The following is an 11,781-nucleotide window of genomic DNA, read 5'->3' as shown; positions in this document are numbered from 1 at the left end:
GGCGGCCGCGGCAGCGGCTCTGCTAGGGCGAGAGAGGGGAGAGGAGAGCGGGAGCGGAAGAGAGGCGCGGGGCCCATACGTATTAAAGGCTCGGCGCCAATCACTCTGGCGCCGAGCTCGGCGCCAGAGTGACTAGCCGTCGAGCTCACTGTCATGTCATCTACCGTGCCTATGAGCTCGCGCCAGAGAGACGCTGGCGCCGAGACGTGTTAGCTCAGCACTAACACCAATGGCGCCGAGCTAAGGATCTATTTTTTTAATCAATTTCTGTCAGGGATTTATTTGTGAGAAACTTAAAAAAAAAAAAAACTAAAATGTAAAAAATTCGGCAGTACCTATCAGGCTACCATCCCCTGCGGCCTGGTGCCTATGGGAAGGCCCGCTCAGCGCGACGGGTTCACCGTTCCGAAATCCTCGTCCTTTCGGTTCCTGTAACAGTATTTTTGGTTCCAAAATGAAGGGGAAAAAAACATCAGGGAGTAACTGTATTAACTTCTTAATTAATCCACTGTTATACTCAGCGCAAGACAGAGGAGTGAATCATTACCCGTATCTACTAGAGGAAAAACCCTCGAGACAGCGATGGGCGATGGCCGCGCGGTGCCGGCACCGAACAATGACGCGACAGATGGAGAAAGCGGCGCGGGGCAGGGCCCCGCGCCGCGCAGGTGCACTGCAAGCGTGGCATGTCTCGGCGAGAGCGAGCGGAGAGACGCGTCGAGCGTGGCGGTGGAGCGCTCTGTGTAACTGTAACCCGCGGGGATTACCTCTGTAAAGCACACGCCGGTGGCGCGGATGCCGCCACGGAATGGAACGCGCCGGCCGGGTGCTCGCGCGTCGCTCGCTTCCAGATATTCCTGTCGCCGCCCAACTTTGGGCCAGGTTTAGTTTATCTAGAAATTTAAACTTTGGCACTATGTAAAAAAAAGATTTCTCGTTACATTAAATTTACGGTACATGCATGGAGTATTAAATATTGATGTAATTAAAAACTAAATACACAGTTTTGGTTGTACTTTGCGAGATGAACGTTTTAAACTTAATTAGTCAACAATTGGACCAATTATTGCCAAACACAAACAAAAATGCTACCTAGTCAATGATTTGGACAATTATTGCCAAACACAAACAAACGCTACAGTGATTTTGCTCTCGCTGTGTTGTCTGGGTAGGGTATCGTTAGTCCACTTTATTTTGCAAAAATTTTTAAAATTCTCTGTCACTCGAATCTTTGGACGCATGCATGAAGCATTAAATATAAATAAAAAAATAAAACTAATTACAACCAGTTTAGACGAAATTCACGAGACGAATCTTTTAAGTCTAATTAGACTATAATTGGACATCAATTGTCAAATAACAACGAAAGGTGCTACAGTACGTAAAAAAAATTCGTCACCTAAACCAGGCCTAGGACTTTAAAGGAAAATTTTCTTGCATCAGGATCGGTAGAGCCGGAGGAGGCGTGAGTCTCCCTGGCGCTGGGCTACCCTCCACCCTTATCCTTCTGCCATGCCTGGCCCACCTTTGTTTAGCCTTTACCTTGTGGACACAACGGACTGTCAGACCCAGGGCCCGCCCTGAAAAAAAAAAGACAGTACCACCGGGTTTTTTTAATACTCGGACAAGACTGATAAACATTCGTCTGGGTTTATAGCTGTATTTTTTTAGTCAACGATATTATTTTTCTCTTACAATAAATTAGTCGACAGTACTTTCAGTTATAACTTATCAGTGAAGCGAATAGGACAATTGGTTTGTCATGGACGATGTGTTACTGCTCTTGCCGATCGAGTAAGATTAACAACCTACCGCTATGATGCTTGCCTGGCTCATCAAGCTAACCAAACGGACCCAATGCAAGGTTTAGCTGCACAGACTGACGCGTGTAAAAACATCATCTCGCTGATGCAGTGACGAATTACTTTATCAGATGATTCAGAAACAGAAGCAAAAGCTCCCCTTCCTGCCCATCGATGGCAGCTTTGGCCGAGTGCCCTGCGGCTTAAACCCCGCCCTTTGGGTTTGTGGTACTAGCATTAGCATGAAGCCATGAACTGCCCCCATATCTTTGCTGTCCTTTCCCATCTGCCACAATGACCACCCTTCTTCTAGGCTTGAATCCTTTTCATTTCCATTTTCTAATTCACCGACCTTACCGAGGACATTTATTTGGTGGTCATCTAACCGTGGAGTAGTAGCAGTACTAGACAAATGCATTTCTTTTTGTCCTGCCTGTGATGTGAGCGCCGTTCTACTTCTACACGGCTTTGGTTTGGTTACGCACGGTACCAGCTCATGTGCATTGTCCATTTGGTTGGTAGTCCCAACCATTTCCCACTCGGTGTTCTTGGGTTTCAGTACCGTGTGAAACGTCACTCGGTTACCGACTCCCCGCATAAACTATAGCACTAGCGCTGCTACTACTGCTTACGGGCCAAATCAGCTGAATACCGATGCGGCATGCCTTCGGAATTCGCTCCCGAGAATCGAGATTCATAACAACACGGCATGATTATAGTATTATACCACATACGGATACATAGGGCACGATTGGTTCCAACCTACTAAAGTTTAACTTGTAAACTTTAGTCCCTTTGCTACTAAACTACCAAACAAACTGACTAAAAGAGGACTAAAGTAGTTTAGTCACATTAGGCCTGTTCGGCTGGTATTAAAGTCGGTTGATAAGCCGACTGAAGCTGTTTTATTGTGAGAGAAAAATACAGTAGATTCTAGTTGATAAGCCGGCTGATAAATTCAAACGAACAGGCCCAAGTCATCCGAGAGCAGCTAAGGGGGTGTTCGGCTGGTATGGCTGTGGAGGAATTTGGATGGTTTGGAGAAATTCTGGAGGAATTTGTGAGAGAAAAATATTGTTCCGGATGAAAAAAAAGCGAATCAAGCCGGGTTTAAGGGCACGCGAACGGGGCCTAAAAGTAGGCTAAAGTGCTAAGTGGACAAGGGCCGTCCCTCATTATTACTGGTCCTCCACCTTAATTTGGGCATTTATTAGTGGTAGTTTAGTCTTTGTTGAACTGTTTTAATGGCCTTTAGTCACTTTTAGTCACTAAACCAAATAGGAGTAACTAAAGTTTAGTCATTGATTTTAGTAGCTAAACTTTAGCAGGGAACCAAACAGGTCCATACCTATACACCACCAATCAATCGTTTGGAAACTTCCTCATCACTTCACCGAGATAATACTGGAGTACTGGACATGTATGTGTGACGTGGGAATTGGACCATAATACATGCACAAAATGCTATGATTATCTTTTTTATGATTGGGTCATATGGTGCATAATACGATAATGGACTCCATAAAAAACCCCACAAGCAGCAGCTTCTACACTTGGCTCTTCTGTGCTAAATAGAATTCATGCTCGGTCCTCGCACGGCACCAGACCACCAGTAGGCATCCCACGCAGGCCCTGCGTCCAGCTCAGGTCACCGGTCCCGTTCGCCGGTCTAAATTTTAATTAAAATTAATTAAAAATACGGTTTCTGTTCTGACTAAATATACAAGCTAAATATAAGGTAAACCCAACGGGTCACTCTCTCGTTGTGCATGCCTGCATCCTGCTACTACTCCACAGCCACGAAATCAAGGGAGGAAATTAGGAGGAATATTTGACTTGTGCACCTCCGATGCAACCAATCATGCCGCGGCCGCCCTTTTAAAAACAAACAGGACGGACGGAAAATACTACTACTACCAAATATGTTCCCAGGACATGGCCTAGCTAGCGCGCGCTTTACAATCATGATTAAGCTTCATGTTCTTTTTCCGCGTCCCTTCTAATGATTTTGGCTGGCCGGCGGCTGGGCACCACTGGTCACTCGTGTCCCCGTCACGACAGCTCCCGGGCGTTGAAGACAAGAGACTCGACTCGACTCGCTCCATCTCCAACAACGCACATCGCGCTCGCCGGATTGATGGATACGAGACACACGGTCATTTTCAGCTCATATTTTCCCTCCTACCAGCAAGCATCACGGATTGGGAATTTGGGATTGGGATATCATCCATCCAGTACCACTTTTAAGTAGTACTCCTTCCTAGTACATTATTATAAAATCTACCATGCACTCTTCTCGCCATTTCTTCTGCTCATCATCCTTAAATACACATACACCCTAGCAAAATGTACTTAAAAAAGGGGCAAATTACGTGGAGCGAATTTGCGTTACTTCCTTTTTATTTCTATTTATTTGAATTGAGAAACCATTGCGTGTTTGAACTGCAGAATCTCAAGTTTCGTTGAGGGATAATAAAAATGTCTCCCCTGATCTACATCTACCTGCTACAGAAGTCTCCGGTGGCTGGACTCGGACATGTCTCCTGAATCTAAGGCCCCAATGTCTCTCTGAAACGAGGCTCCGTGTCCGTGAGCTGCTGAAATTAATCCCCACGCTAAGCAAACCTCCATTGTTTTATCATGTCAACACGTCCTCATGACCAAATATGTGAATTTGATACGCGTTGATTTTTTCCCCACACTAGTTCGGTTCTGAATTTCATGACGTGGGCAGCTGGCCCGTTGAGTGGTCTGAAGAAAGCATATGGGAGAGAGAGAGAGAGGTGAGGAAAAGAAGCAAGGGGCCGGGCAGGGGCAGAGGCAAAGGCAGCTCACCTGAGCTGGTGAGGAAAGGGGTCAAAGACTGGAACAGCTTAGGGGCATGGGGGGGGGGGGGGGGGGGGGGCTGTTGCTTTCCTACCGGTACCAAGTGCCTGCACACATTATTTTTGCAGATTCTTTTGTGTTTTCTTTTGCCCTCCCTTTTTTCATTAAGATGGATGACTGGATGAGCGAGCAATCTTTGCCTTCTTGGTTGCTCAGATCTTTGTTCATTACTGTACTTGATATGTTCATCAGGAACAGGCTAAATGCTGGATGAACAGCTAATGTTTATCAAAATTTTATTATATTGGTATAAAAAACCCCTCATTTCTGGACAGAGAAAAACATAATAGTATACCAAACAAAGATGACGAAAGCAAGAATTTCAATAGGACATACAAACAACCAAACACAAGAAATAAATGAGTAGGAAAATGCCTCACAAGTGTCGGGGACCAATACTAGGGTACCCGAAGATGAGGAGCTAATGGTCATCAACATTGATTCATCTGAGTAGTCAAGAGCGCAACTACAGCTCCAACCGACCCCCCAGGTGCGTGGGCCCCGCCTCGCCCGGCCTCTGGGTCGGGGCCCCGCCTCGCCTGGCCTTTGGGTCGGGGGCTCCGTCTCGCGCCGACCTCTGGGTCGGGGGCTCCGTCTCGCCCGACCCCTCAAGCGCGGCTCCTGATAGAAGCCCGTACCGCCGCCAACCACTACGGGCCAGGAAGTACAACTCAGGGTCAAACTTCTGGCATCGTGCAGGGAGCAGGCACATGTGACGGTCACTATGCTGCCTGTGCCCGCGACATGTCACTCCAGGGAACTCACATCACCAAGAGTGACGGACGCGTGGTCACTATGCTGCCTACTCCCTGTACTGCCGCTAATCAGCAGCTAGTTCGTCGCGTCGCCCGTCGGGATGAAATGGGACATCACGCCCCGCTGACAACGCCAAGGCGTGGCATCGGCGACGAACAGGCGCCCGGTGTGGAGCCGTTCCTGTCACCATCTGCAGTGTCGACGGGACCCGCATAAAGGAGAAGAAAAACCCGACGGTCCGGAAGCCTTTCTTTCCTTGGCTCTTCTCCATCTTTTCTCTCTGTGTAACCTGCTCTTCCCATTCGTCTATAAAAGAGGAAGCAGGACGCCCCAAGACGGAGGGCCACTCTACACGGATGTAGACATAAAAAACACACGTCGTAACACGTCTTAAGAGCACATGCACATCAGAGACTTGGGATCTGTCCCTCTCTCGCTCGTTTGTAACCCCTACTACAAACTTTCAGTGCTAGTAACACGAGCAGCAGCGACGAACTGGACGTAGGGACTTTCTGTCCAAACCAATATAAACCTCGTATCCTCTAAACACACCATTCAAAACAGACACACAATACTAGAAATTTAGCAGTTGGTAACTCGAAACAATGATAACAAGAATCAGCCTGTTCGTTTGGATGTGGCTTATCATAAACGATCATAAATTTCCAGCCAAAACAGTATTTTTCTCTCACACAAACCAGCCAGCAGTACTTCTTCACGAACGAGCAACGATACGAATCGGACAATTTTGCTACATATGTGTCGTAAGCAGCCCAAAACCATGTACCCACTCCACAGACCACAGTAATATACCAGTCCAAAGCAAATCAAAGCACCAGGTCAGTCACAGCAGTCTCACAGCTAAGCACTCCAAAACTGCTATGCACACCACTCTCGCTACCCCTACTAGTCGTCACCACTATCACAGTCTCACACAACACAACCACCTGTGACTTTCCAGTCTGTACTCTCCCTTCTCTCTCCTGTTTACTCACCCATCCCCTCCCGTTTCCAAAAATTTGGCCTTTCTCTCGGCTCTCGCACATCTCACTACCACCACCTCACCTCTCTCTCCCATCTCCAATGGCGGCCGCCACCCGCACCTCCCCTCCCCCCTCCTCCGCCTCCCGCAAGCCCTAACCCTAGGTAGGTCGCTCCACTTCCCCCTCCCCCCACTTCTATGGCTGCCCTCCTCGCGCTCGTTCTCCTGCTGCTTTCCGGGGGCGCCGCCGGCGACGACGTGGCGGCGCTGCTCGAGTTCAAGAAGGGCATCGCGGACCGCGACCGGGACCGGGTGCTGGTGTCCTGGTCCCCGCCGGAGACGACCGAGTCCGGCAGCGGCGGCGGCGGCGGCTGCCCCGCGTCGTGGCGCGGCGTCGTGTGCGACGGCGACGCGGTGGTCGGCGTCGCGCTCGACGGCCTCGGCCTCGCCGGGGAGCTCAAGCTGGGGACACTCTCCGGCATGCGCGCTCTCCAGAACCTCTCCCTCGCCGGGAACGCCTTCTCCGGCCGCCTCCCCCCCGGCATCGGCTCCCTCTCGTCGCTGCGCCACCTCGACCTCTCCGGGAACCGCTTCTACGGGCCCATCCCGGGCCGCCTCGCCAACCTCTCCAGCCTCGTCCACCTCAACCTCTCCCACAACAACTTCACCTCCGGCTTCCCGACCGACGGGATCCAGCAGCTGCAGAACCTGCGCCGTATCGACGTCCGCAACAACAACTTCTGGGGCAATGCCACCGATCTGCTCGCCAAGCTCCGCAATGCCGAGCACATCGATCTGAGCGACAACCTCTTCACCGGGTCCATCGATTTGGACATCGAAAGCCTCGCCAGCATTGGGAACACGGTCAAGTATCTCAACCTCAGCCACAACAAGCTGGACGGCGGCTTCTTCCGGAATGAGACGGTGGGGGCCTTCAAGAACTTGGCGGTCCTTGATTTGAGCAACAACGGGCTTGCTGGGACAGTGCCGAGGCTCGATGCGTGGTTCTCACTGGAGATTTTCAGTGTTGCCGGGAATGGGCTATTTGGGATGATGCCTGAGGCACTCCTCCAGAATTCCATGCGGCTTGTCGAGGTTGATCTCAGCAGGAACGGCTTCTCAGGTATTCTTGTTGAATTTTGTGATCTATCACTATCAGAGTTGGAATCCCACTATAAGTTGAATGGTGGTGATCTATTTAATATTTCTTGTGTTTTTTTTGAATTCCATTGACAATGCGAATGGCCAGTGCTTCCACTGCTGTCATGCTTAGATTGCAAGCTGCAAATCATATTTTGGGCATTGGTAGACATGCATGTCTCTGATGGCGACGAATTCCTTATGATGGCATTTCAAAAATGATTGCTGCATCTTGAATCTGGAAGACTCCATTTGTTTGGAAGATTTGATAAGAATACACAACGACAATTCTTGCATGAGCATGCATTTCGTGGTTTCGATGGTGTGCCGTTTTCTTTAGACGGATATCGTCAGCAATCTTGTAGTTGCATGCATGCTGTGCGTATTGCTTTTACAGCATTTGTGATATTAGCAATAATTTGTTATGTAACTAAGCAAACTATTATGGATCAACCAACAATTTTCTGATACCTGGCGATTAATATTTATCCCCCTATTAAACCAACTATCATGTTGATTCTTGGTTTGTACAAATTTAAGCCTTTTTCTGGATCTGTGCCCGCTAACATCATTTTTTTCACATAGGATTTCTTCAATCAGAAATTGTCGTACTATTTCAATGCTATGACATGGGATTGACTATTGTGAATGTATATCTTTATTTTTGAACATGTAATGTTTAGTAATATGACAACTTACCATGTATCCTATCTTACCTAGTGTCCTTCACAGATACTCTTGTCATTGACATTTGTCTTAAATTGTAAATGACACGTGCATCCTCTAATTTTTCAGGGTCAGTGCCGATTGTGAATTCTACGACTTTGAAGGTGTTGAATCTCTCTTCTAATGTTCTATCAGGGTCATTACCAGCCACCATGGGCAAATGTACCTCAGTTGATCTGAGCGGGAACCTGTTTTCAGGGGAATTAGCTATATTGTGTTCCTGGGATGGGATTGTTGAGGTCATTGACTTGAGCTCAAACAAACTGGTGGGAAGCTATCCAAATGACGCCTCCCAGTTTCAGAACTTAGTGTCCCTGAAATTACGGAACAATTCATTGTCAGGATCTCTCCCTTCGGTGTTGGTCACCTATCAGAAGTTATCTGTCCTTGATCTGAGTCAGAACGCACTGGAGGGATCTGTGTTGCCTACTTTCTTCATGTCACCTACTTTGACTGTGTTAAATCTTTCTGGAAATAAATTTTCTGGAACTATTCCATTTCAGAGCACCCATTCAACGGAATCAATACTTCTTTCATCTCAACCGGCTCTCAGGATTGTTGATCTGTCCAGCAATTCTTTGACTGGACCATTGCCACCAGATATCTCTAACCTGCAAAAACTTGAGTTCCTTATTCTTATGATGAATGAATTGTCTGGGGAGATTCCCAGTGAGATAAGCAAGCTTCAAGCACTGGAGTATCTTGACTTATCACACAACCACCTCACAGGCAGAATTCCGGATATGCCTCAAAATGGCCTGAAGGTGTTCAACGTATCTTACAATAATCTACAAGGAACTGTTCCTAAAAGTGTTGAAAAGTTTCCTTTATCTTGCTTCCGACCTGGAAATGACATGTTAGTTTTCCCAGATGGCCTTCCTGCTTCTGGAAATGATGATTACACCGGAGTTGGTCAGAGCCAAACATCTCATGGACATAAGGCTGGTGTTCGAGTTGCTCTTATTATTGGCTGCATTGGAGCTGTCTTGCTAGTAATCTTCATAGCCCTAGCATTCTATGTGGTCAGATCTCAAGAGCTTTGCGGAAGAAATGGTTTTAGAAGTCAGATTACTATCAGGGATCTAAAGGGGAGAATAAGCCGTCCAAATCTATTCAAGTCCCCCAAAGATAATGTTATACCAAGTAAAACAAGTTTCTCAAATGATCATCTCTTAACGGCCGCAGCTAGATCGATGTCTGCCCAGAAAGAGTTATTGGCTGAAGCCTCTGTTGATTATGGCTACACTGATCCAAAGGACGTTGTTGAGTCCACAAGTTTAGGTGTGACTGAGACTTCTTCTGCAATCCAAGCTCAGGAGTCTTCTCCACGGTCTGCATTGCCAACATCACCACATTTTGCTGACTCTAGATTCCTTGAGGAACCTGTAGCTTTTGAAGTGTACTCTCCAGACCGTCTGGTTGGAGAATTGATTTTCATGGACAGCACTTTGGTTTTCACAGCTGAGGATCTGTCACGTTCACCAGCGGAAGTTCTTGGAAGGAGCAGCCATGGAACAACGTATAAAGCTGTTCTACAAAGTGGGCATGTCCTGACAGTGAAATGGCTGCGTGTTGGTCTTGTGAAGCATAAAAAGGAATTCACAAAGGAGATAAAGAGGATTGGCACTATCAGGCATCCAAATATAGTTTCGTGGAGGGCCTTCTATTGGGGCCCTAAGGAGCAAGAGAGATTAATTATTTCTGACTATGTCAATGGTGATAGCTTGGCACTTTACCTTTATGGTAAGCATCTCAGGGCTCATGGTCATCTTCATTTTAATCATCTTATTCTTTTGGCTTGTTACATTCCTCATTTAGTCTGGAGTCTTACATAATTCGTTGATGCAAATGTTCTCTGCTGTTACTATCATACCGTGTATGAATCTAATAAGTTGCATCTAATTTTATAGAGGTTTCTCACCAGACTTAAGATTCACTTCAAGTCACTGATTATAAAATCTTTGCTGACTGATGCAGAGTCGACTCCAAGAAGATACTCCCGCCTATCAGTTTCTCAGCGTCTCAGAATCGCCATCGACCTAGTTCGCTGCCTCCAGTTCCTACACCATGAGAAGGGCTTGCCTCACGGCAACTTGAAGCCAACTAATATATTCTTGACTGGTCCTGATCTCTCTCCACAGCTGGTGGATTATGGCCTGCATAGGTTCATGACTCCAAGTGGCACTGCCGAGCAAATACTGAATTTAGGAGCACTAGGGTACCGAGCCCCGGAACTGGCAAACGTGGCCAAGCCTGCACCTACGTTCAAGTCCGACGTGTATGCATTCGGGGTGATTGTCATGGAGATGTTGACGCGGAAGAGTGCTGGAGACATCATCTCAGGCCAGTCCGGCGCGGTTGATCTAACTGACTGGGTTCAGATGTGCAACAGGGAAGGGCGGGGAACCGACTGCTTTGACCGAGACATCACCGGCTTGGAAGAGTCCCCAAGGATAATGGACGAGCTGCTGGCGATCTCGCTTAGGTGTATCCTTCCTGTAAATGAGAGGCCTAACATGAAGACAGTCTGCGATGACCTGTGTTCCATAACAGCGTGAGTTTTCCCTTTGGTTTCCCTTCCCAGTGTACATGTAACCGATCGATTTTCCGTCCGCTGGTCCCGATTTTTTCCGTGGGTTTTCCAGAGCCTTGTAGCCAGGGTTTGTTTGATTGGTAACTGCTAGTGTAAAGAGAATTCGATCCACCCATTGATTGATTGATATCAACCATTGCTGTCTTTCTTCATGAGTTGGAACACCGGTGTCTTTCTGTTCACTGGTCAAGTTCTTCAAGCTGAACGTTTCCCAGTGAATTGTGTCCGCGTACTCTTGTACTTGTCCCTCCCTGCTGCCTGATGCTGTAGCTGCAACACCAAACATCCTATCCTGCAGCTGATCTGCTGCCCGTGTGAAATTACTGGCCTCACATGCGGTTCTGGAGCCGCTGCAGCATGTGTTTTTTGGGGGAGCAGCTGCAGTTTTGGGGGGAGCAGCTGCAGCTGCAGCATGTGTTGGGTATCCAGTGCCCCCAGCAGCAACCATCCTGGCACTAGGATTTATTGAACGAAACACATGATGGGTCGTTACTGAAACCGGTCCATGCTGCACCCTTCAATTTTCGCTGTGGAAATAGGAGATTGGCAGGGGGCACCACACCACACCATGTTCTCCCGGTCAGAAATTCTCCCATTCCACCTCTGAATCCGATCATCTTCATCTCAGCCGTCGACCGGCGGCTACCCGATGCCGGATGAACGGTCTCGATGACGCCAGTTGGCATTGAACCGCCACTGACAGCGCACTGAGACTGGCCAGGTGGGCCCTCGGTGTTGCCGTGGTGAGAGTCCTTTGGTTGCAGGCAGAGGCAGCCTTGCAGGAGCAGGAGCAGGAGACACAGTGTTTTCCCGTTCCAACACATGGCTCTTGGACTCATGGGCCGCAATGATTCTGGTTAGTGAAAGACACTGTGGTGTGGTGTGTCTATGGTCCC

The 11,781-nt window shown here is 48.0% G+C and overlaps 1 protein-coding gene across 1 annotated transcript; it reads left to right on the top strand.

Annotated features, from left to right (window-relative positions):
- The first annotated feature begins 6,436 nt into the window (after positions 1 to 6,436).
- Positions 6,437 to 11,086, top strand: LOC136547272 (probable inactive receptor kinase At5g10020). The gene is made up of 3 exons (XM_066539233.1): positions 6,437 to 7,549; positions 8,362 to 10,035; positions 10,270 to 11,086. The coding sequence occupies exons 1-3, from the start codon at positions 6,625 to 6,627 to the stop codon at positions 10,848 to 10,850; spliced, it is 3,180 nt and encodes a 1,059-aa protein (XP_066395330.1). The 5' UTR covers positions 6,437 to 6,624; the 3' UTR covers positions 10,851 to 11,086.
- The last annotated feature ends 695 nt before the right edge of the window (positions 11,087 to 11,781 follow it).

This window comes from Miscanthus floridulus, chromosome 3, assembly GCF_019320115.1.
Source record: "Miscanthus floridulus cultivar M001 chromosome 3, ASM1932011v1, whole genome shotgun sequence".
Taxonomy (NCBI): Eukaryota; Viridiplantae; Streptophyta; class Magnoliopsida; order Poales; family Poaceae; genus Miscanthus; species Miscanthus floridulus.
Note: the sequence above shows the minus strand (reverse complement) of the source record. Positions and strands in the feature narration are given on the sequence as shown.

Coding starts and splice junctions, on each gene's coding strand:
- LOC136547272 (XM_066539233.1), top strand. CDS start 6,625: ATGGCTGCCCTCCTCGCGCTCGTTCTCCTGCTGCTTTCCGGGGGCGCC. Junction 7,550..8,361: donor CAGCAGGAACGGCTTCTCAG/GTATTCTTGTTG, acceptor CTAATTTTTCAG/GGTCAGTGCCGATTGTGAAT. Junction 10,036..10,269: donor CTTGGCACTTTACCTTTATG/GTAAGCATCTCA, acceptor TGACTGATGCAG/AGTCGACTCCAAGAAGATAC.